The sequence below is a fragment of the Schistocerca serialis genome, chromosome 6 (genome assembly GCF_023864345.2).
Source record: "Schistocerca serialis cubense isolate TAMUIC-IGC-003099 chromosome 6, iqSchSeri2.2, whole genome shotgun sequence".
Lineage (NCBI taxonomy): Eukaryota > Metazoa > Arthropoda > Insecta > Orthoptera > Acrididae > Schistocerca > Schistocerca serialis.
Window position 1 is genome coordinate 273632074 of NC_064643.1, and position 22856 is coordinate 273654929.

Consider the following 22856-nt stretch of genomic DNA (forward strand, 5'->3'; position numbering starts at 1 on the left):
TCAGCCACTGGCAGATGTCATCTTTCCCACTAGTAGAAACCTGGGAAGGGAGTGACCCAATGGACCCCGAAGAAGACTTACACTTCTCCGGCTTAGAAGTGGGGACGGATGCCCCCGATGGCCAAGATGAAGGCACCGGTGGCAACCTGATTATCCCTTGGACCCCGGTGGACACACCAGATGAAATGTACACCTCGCCACTCTAAACTGGTGCACAGCTCTTTGTCAGACTGCAAAAGAAAGTCCGTGTGAAATATGATACCCTGGACCATATTTAAGCTCTTATGGGGCATGTTGGTTACAGAAACACTCCCCAGCTTGTCATAAGTCCCGTGACTTGGCAGATGATGCTTTTTTTGATCAAGACTGACCCAGATCTCATTTTAGACAAGCCCTCCACCTCCCCAAACTTGTCCTCTAAACGCTCAACAAAAAACTGAGGCTTCGTCGTCATGAAAGATTCCTCATCAGCTCTTGAACGTACAAAGTACCAGGGTGAATGAGATCCGCTGCCATCCTTAGACTGACGTTCCTCCCATGGTGTAGCCAGGGAGGGGAACGATTTGGGGTCGTACTTCTGAGCATTGTATTGAGCTCATGATCGCTTAGAGACTGCTGGTGTTTAACCACCAGCAAGAGATTGGGTGTCATCTGCCCTGATGCCACCCACTCCGACCAGGGGACCCTCCCCATGGGCGCCACCCAGCTGCAGCAAAGGCCACCAGGCAGGATGGCCATTGCCGGGAGTCCCGATGCCCCAGGGGGATGGGCATCTCCCTCTTGGCATACGTGGGGAGTTAACAGCACAGGCATTAGCAGAGCGATCCATGTCTGGTCAGGGGGCTACAACCAACAGGGTACATGGTGGCCCCACCACAACGGACTGGCTACCGTGCTGGATATCAGGTGCAATGAAGTCCATGGTCATTGTCGACACAGAAAGCAACACTGCAAAGTGCATGGTGGAAAATGCACACAGGAAGGTGTCCTCGCCCAAGAGATGGAGAATTGGCAGGACTGCAATGCAACAGACAGAAAGTGGGCTAAGGATCACAATGCACGATGGACACAATACACCATGTACAGCACCCTTCCCCAATTGGCTTTCTTTTCGGGAAAATTTTGAAGAATGAAGGTCAAACCCTACAGGGGACCATCACATAAAGGCCAAAACATGTGAAACTCCTTTTCTGCAAGCCACTTGATGGTGTGTGGTGGAGGGTATCTTGAGTACCTCTATCAGTTCTCCCTTCTATTCCAGACTCGTATTGTTCGTGTAAAGAAAGATTGTTGGTATGCATCTGTGTGGGCTCTAATCTCTCTGATCCTACCCTCATGGTCTCTTTGCGAGATATACATAGGAGGGAGCAATATACTGCTGGACTCCTTGGTGAAGGTATGTTCTCGAAACTTCAACAAATGCCTGTACCGAGCTACTGAGCGTCTCTCTTGCAGAGTGTTCCACTGGAGTTTATCTACCATCTCTGTAATGCTTTCGTGATTACTAAATGATTCTTTAACGAAGCGTGCTGCTCTCCGTTGGATCTTCTCTATCTCCTCCATCAACCCCACCTGGCACAGATCCCATACCAGTGAGTAGTATTTAAGCAGTGGGCGAACAAGTGTACTGTAACCTACTTCCTTTGTTTTCGGACTGCATTTCCTTAGGATTCTTCCAATGAATCTCAGTCTGGCATCTGCTTTACAGACGATTAATTTTATATGGTCATTCCATTTTAAATCACTCCTTATGCCTACTCCCAGATAATTTGTGGAATTAACTGCTTCCAGTCACTGACCTGCTATATTGTAGCTAAATGATAAAGGATCTTCCTTTCTATGTATTCACAAAACATTACACTTTTCTACATTGAGATTCTATTGCCATTCCCTGCACCATGCGTCAATTCGTTGCAGATCCTCCTGCATTTCAGTACAATTTTCCATTGTTACAAACTCTCAATATTCTACAGAATCATCCACAAAAAGTCTCAGTGAACTTCCAATGTTATCCACAAGGTAATTTATATATATTGTGAACAGCAACAGTCCTATGACACTCCCCTGCGGCACACCTGAAATCACTCTTACTTCAGAAGACTTCTCTCCATTGTGAATGACATTCTGTTATCTAAGAACTCTTCAATCCAATCACACAACTGGTCTGATAGTCCATGTGCTCTTACTTTGTTCATTAAGTGACTGTGGGAAACAGTATCAAATGCCTTGTGGAAGTCAAGAAACACGGCATCTACCTGGGAACCCATGTCTATGGGGCTCTGAGTCTCGTGGACAAATAGCATGAGCTGGGTTTCACACGATCGTCTTTTTCTAAACCCAAGCTGATTCCTACAGAGTAGATTTCTAGTCTCCAGAAAAGTCATTATACTTGAACATAATACGTGTTCCAAAATTCTACATCTGATCGACGTTAGAGATATAGGTCTATAGTTCTGCACATCTGTTCGATGTCCCTTCTTGAAAACGGGGGTGACCTGTGCCCTTTTCCAATCCTTTGGAATGCTACATTCTTCTAGAGACCTACGGTACACCACTGCATGAAGGGGGGCAAGTTCCTTCGCGTACTCCGTGTAAAATCGAACTGGTATCCGATCAGGTCCAGCGGCCTTTCCTCTTTTGAGCGATTTTAATTGTTTCTCTATCCCTCTGTCGTCTATTTCGATATCTACCATTCTGTCATCTGTGCGACAATCTAAAGAAGGAACTACAGTGAGGTCTTCCTCTGTGAAACAGCTTTGGAAAAAGACATTTAATATTTTGGCCTTTAGTCTGTCATCCTCTGTTTCAGCACCATTTTGGTCACAGAGTGTCTGGACATTTTGTTTTGATCCACCTACCGCTTTGACATAAGACCAAAATTTCTTAGGATTTTCTGCCAAGTCAGTACATAGAACTTTACTTTCGAATTCATTGAACGCCTCTCACATAGCCCTCCTCACACTACATTTCGCTTCACGTAATTTTTGTTTGTCTGGAAGGCTTTGGCTATGTTTATGTTTGCTGTGAAGTTCCCTTTGCTTCCGCAGCAGTTTTCTAACTCGGTTGTTGTAACATGGTGGCTCTTTTCCATCTCTTACGTTCTTGCTTGGCACATACTCATCTAACGCATACTGTACGATGGTTTTGAACTTTGTCCACTGATCCTCAATACTACCTGTACTAGAGAGAAAATTTTTGTGTTGAGCCATCAGGTACTCTGAAATCTACTTTTTGTCACTTTTGCTAAACAGAAAAATCTTCCTACCTTTTTAGTATTTCTATTTAAGGCTGAAACCACCGATGCTGTAACCGCTTTATGATCGCTGATTCCCTGTTCTGCGTTAACTGTTTCAAATAGTTCAGGTCTGTTTGTCACCAGAAGGTCTAATATGTCATTGCCATGAGTCAGTTCTCTGTTTAACTACTCAAGGTATTTTTCAGATAATGCACTTAAAAAAATTTCACTGGATTCTTTGTCCCTGTCATTTGTTATAAACATTTGTCTCCCAGTCTATATCTGGTAAATTAATATCTCCACCCAAAACTATAACATGGTCAAAATATTTTTCAAATCTTCCTTCAGGTGTTCTGCCACAATAGCTTCTGAGCCAGGGGGCCTATACAGACATCCAATTACCATGTTTGAGCCATGACCTTCACCCAAATTATTTCACATTTCGGATCTCCGTCAATTTCCTTTGATACTAGTGCATTTTTATCGTTATAAACACGCCTCCCCCTTCACTGGCCAGCCTGTCTCTGCGGTATACATTCCAATCTGAGTTTAGAATTTGATTACTGTTTACAACTGGTTTCAGCAAACTTTTCGTCCCTAGTACAATGCGGGCATTGTGACCGTTTATTAATGAGAACAGTTCTGGGACCTTTCTATAGATTCACCTGCAGTTTACTATTACCACATTAATATTGTCATTCCCTGTTGCGATTTGCCTACTGCTACCTTGTCGCGTATCAGGAGGCATCTTGTCGGGCCTAGGGAGGGAATTATCTAATCTAAAAAAACCACATGTCCACTCCACACATATTCCGCTACACTTGTAGCCGCTTCCTGCATGTAGTGCACACCTGACCTATTCAGGGGGACCCTATATTTCTCAACCCGATAGAGGAGGTCAAGAAATTTGCACCCCAGATCTCCATAGAATCGTCTGAGCCTCTGGCTTAAGCTTTCCACTCGGCTCCAAACCAGAGGACCGCGATCGGTACTGGGAATGACACTACAAGTAGTTAGCTCAGATTCCACCCCGCAAGCAACGCTTTCCGCCTTCACCAACTCTGCCAACCACCTGTATGAACTGAAGATGACCTCTGAACCCAGACGGCAGGAGTCACTGGTGCCGACATTAGCAACAATTTGCAGCCAGGTGCACCCAGTGCTCTCTATCGCCGCCGGCAGGGCCTCCTCCACATCTCAGATGAGACCCCCGGCAAGCAGACAGAGTGAACACTGGCCTTCTTCCCTGACCTTTCTGCTATTTCCCTAAGGGGCTCCTTCACCTGCCTAACATTGGAGCTCCAAATCACTAATAAACCCCTCTCCATGTGCCTGCTCGGACCTTGCTGAAGGAACGGTCACATGTCCACTCACAGGCAGAGCGGGCAATACCACATGGCCAGCCTCCACATTGACCCTCTGCCTCGTGCGAAGCAAACGCCATTGAACCCACACTCCCCTTGAGGAGAGGGTGACCCAACCGCGCCCAGTACCCACGAAGAGGTTTCGACAGCAGGGACTGTGGGTGAAGCATGTAACACCTGGGGTGTACCATGCGATGCACCAGACTCCCCACTGCCGCTGCACTCCAAGGCAGCAGTCTGAAGATGGCTGACCGCGGCCAACAGCACATTCAGCTGCTCGTGAACAGTGGCCAGCTCCTCCTGCATCCGTACACAGCAGTCACACATCCTGTACATCCTAAGAAATCAACAATTTACTGTAGAGAGTTAAATAATCAGCTTTTAACTAGACTGCTAATACACTAAAGGTGGCTGATAGTTGACTAAACTGTGGTTACTAGACACTTCTTGTTGGAAACAATGAAAATAAGCACCAACTGTCTCTGGACTGTATTCAAAACAAACACGAAATCTATGGGACACTATTACTAGGAGTCGAAAATTAAAGCTTCCTAAAAGCAAAAAAACACGGAAAAAGAAGTGACAAGTAAGAAAAACACAGTTAATACTTAAATTTATGTAGCTTGGTGCACAGGAGATGTCAAGCAGACGGCAGTTACAATGACACTGGCAGTACTGGCACTACAGCTGACTAAAGGGACTCTCTCTGACTGTATTCAAAACAAACACAAAATCTATGGAACAATATTACTAGTACTCGAAAATTAAAGCTTCCTGAAAGCAAAAACACACAGAAAAAGAAGTGACAAGTAAGAAAAACACAGCTAATACTTAAATTTACATAACTTGCTGCACAGGAGATGTGAAGCAGACAGAAGTTACGATGACAGGAAGGTGGTTTGTTGGTTTGAGTGCGACAGAAGAAGCAAATAGGGAAGAAGCTGTTAAGGTTCCAGAGGAATGTGGATAGGGTATCTTCACCTTCGATCCAGATCGCAAAGATTGCATCAATAAACCTGAACCAAGTGAGGGGTTTAGGATTCTGGGTGTTTAGGAAGGATTCCTCTAGATGGCTCATGAATAGGTTGGCGTAGGACGGTGCCATGATGCTGTCCATAGCCAAACCCCAGATTTGTTTGTAGGTAATGCCTTCAAAGAAGAAGTAATTGTGGGTGAGGATATACATAGTTGGTTATGGTGACTAGGAAGGAGGTAGTTGGTGTGGAATCCATCGGGGATTGGAAATGGTAGTGTTCAATAGCAGTAAGGCCATGGAGATTAGGGATGTTAGTGTAAAGGGAGGTGGCATCAATAGTGATGAGCAGGGCACCATGTGGTATAGGGAGAGGAACTGTGGAGAGTTGGTGGAGGAAATGGTTGGTATCTTTAACATAGGAGAGTAGATTCCGGGTAATAGGCTGAATGTTCTGGCCTACGAGAGCACATGTTCTCTCAGTGGGGGCACAGTGACCGTCCGTTATGGAGCATCCTGGGTGGTTGGGTTTATGGGCTTTAGGAAGCGTGTAGAAGGTAGAAGTGCAGGGAGTGGTAGGGGTGAGCATCTCCATTATACGGTAAATTGTAGTATGCCTATGTGGGACAGGTTTCTGCAGCAATCTGAAGACAATACCAAGCAGTTGGAGCCAATTAACCTGTAAGGACCACTGATAACTAAAAGCACATATTTTTTGTGGTTGATGTTTTTAGCAAGAACATTAAATTATGTTCAGTCTAAAAAGATGTCAGATGATGGCAGCAAAATATTTCTCAAATAACGGTTCTCGACACTTTCTCCAAGGTTTCGTGAAAGCAATGTCACCTTTCTCCCAAAAATTCACATTTAAGTTCTCTAAACATCTATTGTATATTTTCATGTGCGCTGTATTGACCAGAAACAATCAGCCAACACATCTCTGAATTTGTTCCATGTTTGTGTCATGCTTACTTGACAAGGACACAAATACTTGAGTAACATTTATGTTCAAGGAGGCAAAATTTCAACTACTGCTAATAGTAAATAGAAAAAAAAACATCATACCTAGATTTGAAACAGTCAATTCCTATTCATAGAGGAGGAAGGATAGAGAGGTGAAGGTTGCAAAATTTGGATGTCATTCAGACCCAACTATGATAGGGACACCTCAGTTCTGAAGAAAGAGGGAGACAAAGACATAGGATACTCATGTTTTCAAAACCATTGTTTGACTGATTGCATTGCAGCAGAAGATTTCAGTTCTTTGATTGAAAGGCCATCATAGCTGGCACATTACTGCTCTGCACGAACCTCCTGATTTCAGAGATCTCCCTTACATCTGAGTGGCAAAAGAGATGTTCTGTTATTGGAATATATGAGGCCTTTCAAAATTAATCTAATGGATCTGATGATCTATTTTTCCTCCCTTTGTTTTCAACTACTGTTGTGAATAATTCACTGAATTCCTAAATTATTTGAATCTAACATCAGTACTGAAACTATTGCCCTCAGGAAGTTGGTTGGCTGGTTGATTTGGAGGGAGGGGACCAAACAGCGAGGCCGTTGGTCCCATCGGATTAAGGTAGGATGGGGAATGTAGTTGGTCATGCCCTTTCAAAGGAACCATCCTGGCATTTGCCTGAAGTGATTTGTCAAAATCACAGAAAACCTAAAACAGGATGGCCGGATGCGGGTTTGAAGCATCATCCTCCGAATGCAAGTCCAGTGTGGTAACCACTAAGTCATCTTTCTCAGTCATCAGCAAATTGATTAAATTTATCCAAATGCTGTCAACTATGCTCTTTATGTAAATAAATGTATTCATAGAGCATAAAAATGTATTATGTGTTACCAAACAATTAGTGAGTGACATCTGAAATCAGGCAGGTCACTTAAATGCCATGGAATAACATTGTGATAGGATATTAAAAGGATGATCACACACATTCAGTTGTAAATAAAACAAATGACAAGCTTTGATGTATCTTTGGATACCAGAAAAATGTAATTTGTCTACAAACTTGATTGCTTACAGAACACTTACACAGTTTATACTGTAACATAGCTCAAGTGTGTGGGACCATATTAGTTCAAAACAGCAAAGGTCATCACATGTTATCAAAGTAGGGCCCTTTATATAGCCTCAAGCTCGTTTCCCTCACAAAAGAAAGTAACTGAAACACTGAGGTACATCACACAAGAACCTGAAATTGATAGCAGAGGGATTTTTGGGAAAACTTTAACTGTATATCAGAAGGATAGGCAAATGGGAAATCAGGGTGGTGTATTTGTCACAGTAGAAAAGAAACTCAAATCCACCAAGACAGAAATTGAAGCGGCTTGTGAGACTGTTTGGGAAAAATTCAGTATTAGGGGTGGGCATAAAATGATAATTGGATCCTTCTATCATCCACCAGACTCATGTCCTGATGTAACCAAAAACTTTAGAGAAAACCTCAGTTCGCTTGTACGTAAGTTCCCCAATCATACTGTAATCATTGGTGGAAACTTTAATCATCCAAGAAATAATTTGAAAAATTACAGTTTTGTTAGTGGTGAGCATGATACGACACCCCGTGAAACTTTACTAAATGCCTTCTCTGAAACTTGTTTAGAACAGGTAGTTAGGAACCCCACACACAATGGAAATACATTGGATCTAATGGCAAAAAACAGACCTGACCTCTTTGAGGCTGTCCACATCGAAACTGGTATCAGTGATCATGATGCAGTTGTGGCAACAATCATTATCAAAGTAAAAAAGATAACTAAAACAAGCAGAAAGACACACATGTTCAGTAAGCTAGATACAAAATCAGTAATGTCACATCTCAATGAGGAACTTGAAACTTTCAGCACAAGGAAGGAGCATACAGAGGAACTCTGACTCATATTTTAAAAAAATAGTTGACCATGCACTGGATGGATATGTACCCAAAAGGACAAGTCACACATTGGGAGGAAACCCCGATGGTATAGTCACTGCAAAGAAACTTCTAAAGAAACAGAGATTACTGCATAATAGGTGTAAAACAAAGTGTAGGGCTATAGATAGAGAAACGTTGAGTGAAACACATTTGGCTATTAAGAGAGCAATGCATGATGCCTTCAATGACAACTGTAGCAGAATATTGTCAAGTGCTCTTTCACAGCACCCAAAGAAATTCTGGTAATATGTAAAGGCTATTAGTGGCATCAAAGTTAGTGTCCAGTCCCTAGTAAATGACACAGGAACTGAAATTGAAGGGAACAAAGAAAAAAACTGAAATGCTTAACTCCACTTTCCAATGTTCCCTTACAAAGGAAGACCCAGGAGAATTGCCCCGATTTAATCCTCGTACCACTGAAAAGATGAATGAAATAAGTATTAGTGTCAGTGGTGTTGAGAAACAGTTAAAATCATTAAAATTGAACAAAGCTCCACACTGTCACACACTGAACTGAATTTGCAGTGAGTTAGTCCCTCTTCTAACTATAATCCATCGCAGATCCCTGAAACAAAAAACCGTGCCCAGTTCTCGGAAAAAGCACAGGTCACACCTGTCTTCAAGAAGGCTAGTAGATGTGATCCACAAAACTACTGTCCAATATCCTTGACATTGATTTGTTATAGAATCTTACAACATATTCCAAGCTCAATATTAGGTATCTTGAACAGAATGAGGTATCTTGAACAGAATGACATCCTCAGAACCAACCAGCATGGATTTCGAAAACAATGATCATGTGAAACACAACTTGCACTTTTCTGACATAACGTATCGAAAACTTTGGATTAAGACAACCAGGTAGATGAAGTAATTCTAGATTTCCGAAAAGCATTTGACTCAGTACCGCACCTACGCTTATTGTCAAAAGTATGATCATATAGGGTATCAAGTGAAATTTGTGGCTGGATTGAGGACTTCTTGGTAGGGAGGACACAGCATGTTATCTTCGATGGAGAGTCACTGTCAGATGTAGAAATAACTTCAGGTGTATCCCAGGGAAGTGTATTGGGAACCTTGCTGTTCATGTTGTATATTAATGACCTTGCAGACAATATTAACAGTAAAATCAGGCTATCTGCAGACAATCCATTTATTAATAATGAAGTACTGTCTGACAGAAGATGCATAAGTATTCAGTCAGATCTTGATAAGATTTCAACATGGTGCAGAGATTGGCAAGTCACCCTAAATGTTCAGAAATGATTAATTTTGCACTTCAGAAAACAAAACAAAAAATGTAGTATATTATGACTATAATATCAATGAGTCACTGTTGGAATTGGCCAACTCACACCTGGGGAGTAACACTTTGTAGGGATATGAAATGGAATGATCACATAGGTTCAACCTTGGGTAAAGATGGTGGCAGACTTCAGTTTATTGGTAGAATACTGGGGAAGTGTAACCAGTCTACAAAGGAGATTCCTTACAAATCACTCTTGCAATCAGTTCGAAAAAATTGCTGAAGTACGTGGGACCCATACCATACAGGACTAACAGGATATAGAATGCATAGACAGAAGGGAAGCACAAGCGCTCAAGGTTTATTTGTCACAGAGATAACGAAGGAACTGAACTGGAAGACTCTTGAGGATAGATGTAAACTATCCTGAGAAAGTCTATTAACAAAGTATCAAAAAGCACCTTTAAATGACTACTCTATGAATATACTACAACCCCCTACATATTGTTTACATAAGGATAGTGAGCATAAGATTAGAAAGATTACTGTACATACAGAGACATTCAGTCAATCATTCTTCTTGGACTCCACACATGAATGGAACAGAAAAAAACCTAATAACTGGTACAATGGGATGTACACTCTGCCATGCATATCACAGTGGTTCAAAGAGCATGGATGTAGATGTAGATGCACTCAGATGATGATGATTCAAAGGCAAAATCTGTTTATCTCCCTCAGCCTTGTATATACTGCTTGCCAAGACATTGTTAAGATAGAATTAGGTTAAAAGCACGTGCACTCCCCCCCCCATGAACCATGGACCTTGCCGTTGGTGGGGAGGCTTGCGTACCTCAGCGATACAGATGGCTGTACCGTAGGTGCAACCACAACGGAGGGGTATCTGTTGAGAGGCCAGGCAAACGTGTGGTTCCTGAAGAGGGGCAGCAGCCTTTTCAGTAGTTGCAGGGGCAACAGTCTGGATGATTGACTGATCTGGCCTTGTAACATTAACCAAAACGGCCTTGCTGTGCTGGTACTGCGAACGGCTGAAAGCAAGGGGAAACTACGGCCGTAATTTTTCCCAAGGGCATGCAGTTGTACTGTACGATTAAATGATGATGGCGTCCTCTGGGGTAAAATATTCCGGACGTAAAATAGTCCCCCATTCGGATCTCCGGGCGGGGACTACTCAAGAGGACGTTATTATCAGGAGAAAGAAAACTGGCGTTCTACAGATCGGAGCGTGGGATGTCAGATCCCTTAATCGGGCAGGTAGGTTAGAAAATTTAAAAAGGGAAATGGATAGGTTAAAGTTAGATATAGTGGGAATCAGTGAAGTTTGGTGGCAGGAGGAACAAGACTTTTGGTCAGGTGAATACAGGGTTATAAATACAAAATCAAATAGGGGTAATGCAGGAGTAGGTTTAATAATGAATAAAAAAATAGGAGTGCGGGTAAGCTACTACAAACAGCATAGTGAACGCATTATTGTGGCCAAGATAGACACAAAGCCCATGCCTACTACAGTAGTACAAGTTTATATGCCAACTAGCTCTGCAGATGATGAAGAAATTGATGAAATGTATGATGAGATAAAAGAAATTATTCAGGTAGTGAAGGGAGACGAAAATTTAATAGTCATGGGTGACTGGAATTCGAGAGTAGGAAAAGGGAGAGAAGGAAACATAGTAGGTGAATATGGATTGGGTGGAAGAAATGAAAGAGGAAGCCATCTGGTAGAATTTTGCACAGAGGACAACTTAATCATAGCTAACACTTGGTTCAAGAATCATAAAAGAAGGTTGTATACATGGAAGAATCCTGGAGATACTAAAAGGTATCAGATACACTATATAATGGTAAGACAGAGATTTAGGAACCAGGTTTTAAATTGTAAGACATTTCCAGGGGCAGATTTGGACTCTGACCACAATCTATTGGTTATGAACTGTAGATTAAAACTGAAGAAACTACAAAAAGGTGATAATTTAAGGAGATGGGACCTGGATAAACTGACTAAACCAGAGGTGGTAGAGAGTTTCAGGGAGAGCATAAGGGAACAACTGACAGGAATGGGGGAAAGAAATACAGTAGAAGAAGAATGGGTAGCTCTGAGGGATGAAGTAGTGAAGGCAGCAGAGGATCAAATAGGCAAAAAGACGAGGGCTAGTAGAAATCCTTGGGTAACAGAAGAAATATTGAATTTAATTGATGAAAGGAGAAAATATAAAAATGCAGTAAATGAAGCAGGCAAAAAGGAATACAAACGTCTCAAAAATGAAATCGACAGGAAGTGCAAAATGGCTAAGCAGGGATGGCTAGAGGACAAGTGTAAGGATGTAGAGGCTTATCTCACTAGGGGTAAGATAGATACTGCCTACAGGAAAATTAAAGAGACCTTTGGAGAGAAGAGAACCACTTGTACGAATATCAAGAGCTCAGATGGAAACCCAGTTCTAAGCAAAGAAGGGAAAGCAGAAAGGTGGAAGGAGTATATAGAGGGTTTATACAAGGGCGATGTACTTAAGGACAATATTACGGAAATGGAAGAGGATGTAGATGAAGACGAAATGGGAGATAAGATACTGCGTGAAGAGTTTGACAGAGCACTGAAAGACCTGAGTCGAAACAAGGCCCCGGGAGTAGATAACATTCCAGTAGAACTACTGATGGCCTGGGAGAGCCAGTCCTGACAAAACTCTACCATCTGGTGAGCAAGATGTACGAGACAGGCAAAATACCCACAGACTTCAAGAAGAATATAATAATTCCAATCCCAAAGAAAGCAGGTGTTGACAGATGTGAAAATTACCGAACTATCAGTTTAATAAGTCACAGCTCCAAAATACTAACGCGAATTCTTTACAGACGAATGGAAAAACTGGTAGAAGTAGACCTCGGGGAAGATCAGTTTGGATTCCGTAGAAATGTTGGAACACGTGAGGCAATACTAACCTTACGACTTATCTTAGAAGAAAGATTAAGAAAAGGCAAACCTATGTTTCTAGCATTTGTAGACATAGAGAAAGCTTTTGACAATGTTAACTGGAATACTCTCTTTCAAATTGTGAGGGTGGCAGGGGTAAAATACAGGGAGCGAAAGGCTATCCACAATTTGTACAGAAACCAGATGGCAGTTATAAGAGTCGAGGGGCACGAAAGGGAAGCAGTGGTTGGAAAGGGAGTGAGACAGGGTTGTAGCCTCTCCCTGATGTTATTCAATCTGTATATTGAGCAAGCAGTAAAGGAAACAAAAGAAAAATTCGGAGTAGGTATTAAAATTCATGGAGAAGAAACAAAAACTTTGAGGTTCGACAATGACATTGTAATTCTGTCAGAGACAGCAAAGGACGTGGAAGAGCAGTTGAACGGAATGGACAGTGTCTTGAAAGGAGGATATAAGATGAACATCAACAAAAGCAAAACGAGGATAATGGAATGTAGTCAAATTAAATCGGGTGATGCTGAGGGAATTAGATTAGGAAATGAGACACTTAAAGTAGTAAAGGAGTTTTGCTATTTGGGGAGCAAAATAACTGATGATGGTCAAAGTAGAGAGGATATAAAATGTAGACTGGCAATGGCAAGGAAAGCATTTCTGAAGAAGAGAAATTTGCTAACATCGAGTATAGATTTAAGTATCAGGAAGTCATTTCTGAAAGTATTTGTGTGGAGTGTGGCCATGTATGGAACTGAAACATGGACGATAAATAGTTTGGACAAGAAGAGAATAGAAGCTTTCGAAATTTGGTGCTACAGAAGAATGCTGAAGATTAGATGGGTAGATCACATAACTAATGAGGAGGTATTGAAAAGAATTGGGGAGAAGAGGAGTTTGTGGCACAACTTGACAAAAAGAAGGGATTGGTTGGTAGGACATGTTTTGAGGCATCAAGGGATCACAAATTTAGCATTGGAGGGCAGTGTGGAGGGTAAAAATCGTAGATGGAGACCAAGAGATGAATACACTAAGCAGATTCAGAAGGATGTAGGTTGCAGTAAGTACTGGGAGATGAAGAAGCTTGCACAGGATAGAGTAGCATGGAGAGCTGCATTAAACCAGTCTCAGGACTGAAGACCACAACAACACAACAACAAACAGCACCTGCACTAATGCATGTAAAAAAATGTAGCCTCTACCATGCACCTTATTGTGGCTCAAATATTATATATAAGTCTCCCTTGATTCCCCGAGGTATATCTTATCAACATACAACACAATGCACATTATACTGCAATATATGGATGTATCGTTTGTAAGTCAAAATTGTGTTAATGTTCTGTTGAATTATAATGTAAGTATTGTTTCTTTTCCTTCCATTTTTTGGATGAAACTTACGTTTCTTCCTGATAGCTTCTGATTCTGAAAAAACTTTCAGCATTTAATATGAAAACATTGCTCTTCTCATCAGCAACTGCAATTTTTCTTCCATCTCCAGTCACACTAATTGCAGTAAAGTGATACGATTCTTCAGTGTTGCTGGACACCACAGCATAAATGTTGAAAGTACCAACATTTTGACCATTTTCAATTGAGTAAAATGCTGTTATATGTTTAAGGTAAACAAATTTTGAGGTGACATGATTCAATGCTACAAATAATAATAGAAGCTGATTTAACAGCTCAGGCCAGTTATTTGCCAATGCAAATATGCTTTTTCATATTCCAGAGATTTACCAAATTTATGTTACACGTCCAAAATAGATTTCAGGCTATGAATACATTTACTGTCTGTAGATGTAGATAAAGCATCAATAAAATTTAGGGCAGTGTTATAATGTATGTTTTATAACATAGAACAATGCTGTTATAAAGAAAAGTACTGTACCTGTAACATCACAGTGGAAGTACCTCGTCAGACAAACTTAAACATAATTGCTTTAATTGCAATGGTACGCATAGTTAACATTTTATAAGTACATGCAATACAATTAATAAATCATAAATGTCTCTGAAATTTTGATGAGAAAGGATACAGATGTTTCCTCCAACTGTAAGAATAAAGATGTAATCTCGACTCTGTGTAAAATATATGCAGGATGGTATGTGAACTTTCTTGCTTAAATTTAAAACTTCTGGATATCTCCAAGTTAGGTACAGAAGGTATCTCTTGTCAACACATAACACTATATCATGTTTCACACATGACAGCACAGATATATCTTTTATTTCTCCTTTATCTGAAAAATAAAAATATAAAATGCTCCCATTTACTTCACTGTCAAAACAAATCTGGGAAAATGTATATTTGTGGTAATTTTTTTGTACACATACAAGTCATGTTGGCTAGGACTATTACGAAAATACAAAGAGTGAACAAAAAAAGTGGTAATACGAAAAATGAATATTAGCTGTTAATGTAATACAAAAGTTTTAGAGATACAAAAATACAGCAGTGTCTGATTTCCACACTGTAATAACCACTAAAAGTATGAATATCTTTAAGTAAACAAGGATGTGATGAAGTAGTTGAAGGCAGTTAGTTCTGGTCATGAAGTGAATTTTCCAGAATTGAAGCTTTCAGACCATTTCAATTGGAGCCTCCGAGTTGAATAGGATGTGAGGAAATTCCAAACAGCTATTCTGCATGGTCTCAGCAAAGCTTTATTTCCTCAAATCCTACTCATGAGGTGAAACATCTGTTTCATTTTGGATACATTCTGACAAATTAAAGATGCCAATTATCTATTTCTATTTTGACAATTGCTATCTCCCCATAAAACAGTGAACAGCATACAATTGTAACCTTATTAGCCACTGGCATGTAAGGTGGAGATGACCTTTTTTTCCTAAGCAGTTTTATTGTGCCAGAATAGTAGTTCTAGACACTTTCTGCCATTTTTTGTCTGCTATTTCTTCATTGCGGAAAGTCATTGTAAACCTAGAACACATTTACAAATTAATAACATAAAAATATTAAATATTCCGCGGCAGTGTAAATGAAATGAACACTTCAGGGTATGTTACAGTATGTCTGATCTATGCAGACTTTGATTCCAATATACTTCATAGAAATCTTCAGATATGCAGTAAACAGTTAAATGAGAATCTCTTACCTCTGAAGCATTTTATTATTGAGAATGGCATAAAAATTTTGAGTGATGCATGATCATCATGATAACACTGAGGAAACATGATTTTAAACTCATTTTTAAACACTTTTCTTCCCACACCTATGAAATTCTTACATCACATTCACATAGACAGAGATAAATATACAAGATAAGAGAGCTAAGAGAGACCACCCCAAATATGTCCAGGATAAGTAAATATATTGAGCTGTGGTTTTTACTAAGTTATAAGAGTCAATATGGCAAATTTTGTGGTGTATATACAAGCAATTTTTAAGATTTGTGACTACTAAATTTTGATGCCATCCTTTTTTTATCAGACTACATACTTTGTTTCTGCAGCATTGGTCCGAGACCTTCAACATCACATCACATATGGAACTTGACCAGATAGTAATATAATAACAGTGCCACAAATAACTGTCCCACAATCACAAAATGGGGCCTACAAATATCTGCTCTACTGTAGCAAATGAAAGTAAATGTGCAGCTCAGATATGGTTTGTGTGTTTATATGACCACCTGAAGCCTCTCAGTCTATGCTCTGCTGCTGTAGTGACCAGACAACTTGCTTACGCAGCTATTCAGACTTTCAAAACTTATATGACAGTCAAAAGAGTGGACAAGGTTCTCATTTATGACAAATGTTACCAAACTGTTAGAGCAGTGGTGCAACTGTATGCTAAAAAAAATCTTGATCATGTCAAGACCCCACAATCTGCCTTTGGAAACATCACACAGAAATTTCGAGAAACTGGAAGCATGAAGAATAAAATACACTAACAAAAGATGCTTAGCAACTAATAAGAGTAATGCAACTATCAGTTTAACAGCATAGTCCACATCACTATGAGTCAGCTTGAATGTACATGTGGAGTCATCCAACAACATATTATGTGAATACTACACCAACAGCATCATGGCAATAGCTTCAAAAATCGGTTACATTTTTCTGAATGGTGATTATGAAAACTTCAAAGTGAATCAACACTTCCATGGAAGACATTGTTTATGAATGGAGCATCATCTACATATTATGGGCAAATCAGTCTTTTGAATGTGCATTACTGGTGAGCTGAAGACCCACAGTGGCTCAGAGAAGGGAATACACAATGACTATGTTTTTTCAATATCTGTCGCAGGCTTTTCAAGAATTGTATTACTGGTCCTTGCGGGACTCTAAATAGTATCTACAGATCCTGCAGATATGCTGCTGTAGTTAATGGAAGACACCTCATTGGACATAACGCAATCTATGTGGTATCAACGTAACAGATGTTCCACCCATTCTGCACAAATAATTACAGACCTTCTTTACAGGACACTGGGAGATTGTTGGTTCCATCATTTTGAAGTTCCAAAATGGCTTTGAACTCACCAGACTTAATAACTCTGGGCTTCTTATCTGTGGGGGATAAGATGTCTACAGAGAAACTTCACTGACTGCCAAATATGGACCTGTGCCGCACAAAGTCAAGATGAAATTCAAGCACTGTCTGTTTATTCATTCTGGATGTATTTGAGGTGAACACACACACACACACACACACACACACACACACACACACACACACACGTGTAAGACACTAGACTTGCTTTCAGGGGAAAAAACAGTGGTCTAAATCCACCATCTGACCACACAAACAGATACAGGTTTTCCATGGTTTCCCTTAATCACTTACAACAGAGGCCGCAAAGTTTTCTTCAAAATGGGCAAATGGACATTTTCCAATTTCTTTCCCCTTATTCAAGCTCATGCTCAGTTTCTAATAAACTCGTCACTGATGGGACATTGAAGCATTAGACATACATGCACAGTGTTCCTGAACCAATTACTGATACCCACTTTTCTGTATGCCACAGGAAGTTTATTAGAATGCACTAGGTGATCGCACAACTGCTGCTTTTTGTCACATGACCAACTCAACAGTTTCCCCACAACTTCCCAAGATAACTCTGCGGATGACCAGATGAACGTCAGTATGAAGCTCCAATTTATTCCCAGTTAACCAGATCTGCTAACTAGTTATACTAAAGACAAATTACTGCCACTTCTGTTTATTCTGACTGAGCTCTAATTGTCTGCCAGCTCCTTTAGTAATACTGTAGATATCTGCAGGGAGCGCACCACTTAAAATTACAGGTTACTTGCCATTTAACACAATCTGCTGATCAACTCCAGAGGCAATCACACCATAGTGGAAATTTTGCTAAACTGTTACAGTTTGATAGAATACATCTTTTTCCCACTGACACAGCAATTTTGTCAAGAGTAAGATGATGAAAATAACCTCTGTATACAGATACAGTTTCCAAGCAGGACAAATTATGCTGTGATTTTAAGTCATGCGGACAGTACTCTTTTTTGTTGTGGTCAGAATAAAACATTCCAAATCATAATTATGCTGGAAAATGACCCATCAGGGGGCTTAAATAACTAGTGATTAAAGAAGGAAAACTAGAGTTTAAAATTCTAACAAAAATGTTGGGAAATACATAATGGCACTGCGAAGTTCCAAATAAGCGCATGGTAGGAGCTCAAGTAATTCACAACAACAACAAAAACTATGAAAGGCACAGATCAGTAATCATGTGTGTATCTTGTACTAGGTTTCAATCTGCCATGATCGCTCAATTTTAGAGCACGCAGTCTTGTCTTACAAACTGCATTTTACCTCGTGGATATTTGTGTACCCATCACAATCAATTTTCAAGATCTATACAAATGATCTTTATGAAATTGTTGTAGTGTTTAGTCTGAAACCTGGTAGATGTAGCGGTTCACACTAGTGTATGACATGCAAGTCTCTCTGTCTCTGCTTAATTACTGCAATATATGTCCATCTGAGTCTGCTTACTGTATTCCATCTTAAGTCTCCCTCCAAAATTTACATCCACCACATTTTTCTATATTACTGTTACTATTTCTGCAAATTCCTTGATGTCTTGAGATGTCTTATCAACTGATCCCTTCTTTTAGTCGGATTGTGCCATAAATTTCTTTTATCTGCAATTCAGTTAAGTATCCCCTCACTATTTATTCATAAAATCAATGCCAACAATAATAGTTCAAATATATGTGCCAACATCAAAAATAGAAGATGAAGGGGTAGAGAAAGTACTTAAGAACACTGAGTGAGTAATTCAACACCAAAGGAGAGATGAAAATTTAATAATCATGGGGGATTGGAATGCTGTAGTATGGGAGGGAATAGATAACAGAGTTATGGGAAAATGTGGGTTCAATGGAAAGAATGAGAGAGGAGGAAGACTAACTGAATTCTTCAGTATATTTCAGCTAGTAATAATGAACACATTGTTCCAAAATCACAAGGGGAGGAGGTATTCTTAGAAATGGTCAGGAGACATGGCATAATACCAACTGGGTTGGCTGAGACAGAGATTCTGAAATAAGATAGTGTATTGTAAGCCATATCCAGGAGCACGTACATGATTCGGATCAAAATTTAATAATAATTAAGAGTGGGCTGAAGTTTACAAGAACTGTCAGAAGAGGTACTGAAGACCTGAGGGATGATGAAGTTCATTTGAAGTTCTCTAATGCTGTAAACAGGGATAATGAATATCACAGAAGCCAGTTCAGTTGAAAAGGAATGTACATCACTGACAAGGCCAATCACATAAAGTGGACAACAAATACATGTACAAGAAATGTAACTGCACAGAAATTTTGGTTAACAGAAGAAGCTGATCAAAAAGGAATGAATTACAAAAATTCCCATGAAGAGACATGAATAAGACAACATAAGTCACTTAGGAGTGAAATAAATAGAAAGTACAGAAAAGATGAAGTGAAATGGTCACAGAGATAATGTAAAGAAATCAAAGCAAACTTATCCCAAAGTACAGATTCAGCGCAAAGAAAAATCAAAACAACCTGTGGTGAAATTAAAAGCAAAAGCATCAACATTAAATTAAGAGTGTAAGAGAAACTCCACTGTTAAATGTGGAGGTGAGAGCAGGTAAGTGGAAACAGTACAATGAAGGTGAAGGTCCCTCTGAGTGGAAGGAACTGTTGGATGATGTGATAAAAGAAGAAATGGGAGTCAATATGGAAGAAACAGGTGGCCCCAGTGTACGAGTTAGAACTGAACACAGTTTTGGAAGCCTTGTGACCCAATAATACAGTGAATTTAATTGTGCCTCTCTGCAACTTAATGCCTCATCTTTACAGTAACAAGCAATCTATTTTTTCCTGCATAGCTGTTATCTCTATCATACAATAAGCTTAACAGCTCACACACCCATGACGCTGACATTAATAATATACAGAAGTTACCTGAGCTGCAGTCGTGTGTGTGAATTGTGTTTGTGTGTGTGTGTATGTGTGTGTTTGTCATCTAATTTTGACAAAGGCCTTTTTGTTGTGCCTATATGTGACTCAGCATCTCTGCTGTATGGTGAGTAGCAACTTTCCTTTTCACAATATTGATACAGAAGAATGGAAAGCAAGATTGAGGATTTCTTATATGACAAACAGTTTGGCTTTAGGAAAGGTAAAGGCACCAGGGAAGAAGTTCTGGCACGGTACTTGATAATGGAAGTAAAACTTAAGAAAAATCTAGACACATTCATAGAATTTGTCAATCCAGAAAAAGTTTTTGACAATGATGCAGGATGTTCAAAATTCTCAGAAAAATTGGTACAAGCTAAAGGAAAGACGAGTAATACACGATATGCACAAAAGCCAGAAGGGAGGAATAAGAACGGAAGACTACGAACCTAGTACTTGATTAAAAAGAACTGTTCTGGAGTGGATTAAAATTTAAGGTGAAAGTGTATCAATGATAAGATTCACTAATGACTTGCGTTCATGGCTCGTATGTGAGATGTCCATTGGTGGCAGTAGATTTGTTCCACAGTCAGCCACAAATGGCTCTTCCCTCCAGGGACTCCCATCTGCATTCACAGAATATTTCCATAATACCAGTGCATTGATGGAACCTAGCAGTTACAAGTCTAGCAATACACCTCTGAATTTTATTTATGTTTTCCTTCCTGATATGTTGGGATTCCAAACAGTTGAGTAGTACTCAAGAATGGATCCCAGAAGTGTTCTATATGCAGTCTACTTTACAGATGAGAAAAACTTACATAGAATTCTCCCAAACTGAATCTAACCATTTGCCTTCCCTACTAGTGACCTTACATGCATGTCTGATTTCATATCACTTTGCAATGTTACATCTACGTATTACATTGACATGACTGGGTGAGACATCACACCACTAATACTGTTTTTGAATATCATAGAATTGTTTTTCATACTCATCTGCATTTTCTAATGATAATATCTTCCTGAGCAGTCCCGTCCTGGAGACCTGAATGGGAGACTATTTTATCTCTGGAATATTTTACCCAAGAGGAAGTTGTCATCATTAAGTCATACAGTACAGCTGCATTCACTCAGCAAATATATTGACTCTTGCTTCCTGCCATTCACAGTACCAGTACAGCATGGCCATATTGGCTAAATTTTACACGGCCAGATCAGTCAATCATTCAGATTTTTCACCTTTACCTATTGAAAAGGCTGCTGCACCTCTTCAGGAACTACAGGTTTGTCTGTCCTCTCCCAATCATTGTGTTAAAATGTGAATTGTGTGGGGAAATGTATTTAGGATTCAAAACACATATTTTCTTTAAAAAAAATTAAAAAAAGCTCTCATACCCAAATTGGGTTTTTATCACATCTTAACTGCCTTTCCTGAAAGATGGTCCAGCATCAAAGCTGGTCCACACTTGCAATCCAAGAACTGAGCACTTAATAAGCTTTTGCTTTACAACACACACAAAAATCAGTTTTTCACAAAATAATATTTACAAATAATGATAAGTTTACACTTGATATCTATGTTGCCAAAAGCACAATCATAAAAATAAGTCTCAGAACTTATTTCTAATTAAGAAAAAATTTAATAGCACTTATTTGAGTGCATACACTTACCAAGATCCCAGGAAGAGAGCAATCCACAAAAGACATCTGATGCAACAGCAAATAACAGTTCCAAATTAGTCTCATTAATTTGAAATACTTCACAAGAGTGTTGTTTGTAAACAACTGCCATCTGGTTTCCATCATCAGAAAATGTAAAACTGAAAATAAAGCAAGACATATGAACTACACCTCAAGTCCACCTGAAGGGTATCATTCTGTTTACAGTTTCCACAAAGAGCCAAATGGTTTCTGAAAACTTTTACTAGCAGTACTTTTATCACTTAGGAGCAGTGTTCACTTAACATGCTCTTCAGCTACACTTTTGGCTACAGAAAATACTATCTGTGTGTGTGTGTGTGTGTGTGTGTGTGTGTGTGTGTGTGTTTTCTGTTTGCATGAATGTGTGTGTGTGTTTTCTACTTCAGAAGGAGGTCTTCAGCAGTCTCTTTGTTGTTTCTATCTGTGACTTGACATCTCCTCTACATAGTGAGTAGCAATCTATACCTTTCATAATATTGTTGTTATTCCATCCTGGATTTTTCATTGTTTGATGATGTAGGTTTCCTTTCATGTGTAAAATATCTAGCAGATAAGCAACACTTTAAAGGCAAAGGGTTTCTTTGTATTTTTCTATGTCCCATAGACATTAGATAGACATTTCTTCAATTCAACTGGCCATCATGAAAAGCAGGCTTTATAAGATCATCCGCAGAGATTGTCAGTGCTGCTACATTGGACAAACTGGGAGGTCGATTTGTATTAGGCTCAGGAAACACCGTAGAAACTGGAGATTAAACAACCAAATTTCATCCTTTGCCAAACATTGCTCAAACCAAACCACAAGTATATAATATATGTAGAAGTCCAACACATAGAGGAAGGGTTCAAAGCTCGTTCTATTAGGAATATTTTTAAAAAAATGTGGTATCCTCATATTTACTATTGAATAAGCCAACTCAATTCAACTATTCACCTCTTTCAGCAATGTTACAACCTCCGATTAGGAGGAGAACCTTGGTGCCTACATTCATATATACATGACAAAAAAAACATTCCTAAGCACATAGCTCTAATCCA

The 22856-nt window shown here is 39.7% G+C and overlaps 1 protein-coding gene across 1 annotated transcript in view; it reads right to left on the bottom strand.

The window, feature by feature from the left end:
* The window catches only part of LOC126483618 (spatacsin), a 410710-nt gene that overhangs the window by 379292 nt on the left and 8562 nt on the right, over nt 1-22856 (bottom strand). Inside the window, exons 2-4 of the mRNA XM_050106663.1 lie at nt 21789-21937; nt 14726-14929; nt 14088-14292 (exon numbers count right to left, since the gene is read on the bottom strand). Of these exons, the coding sequence (XP_049962620.1) occupies nt 14088-14292; nt 14726-14929; nt 21789-21937 (558 nt within the window). The remainder of the gene's footprint in view (nt 1-14087; nt 14293-14725; nt 14930-21788; nt 21938-22856) is intronic.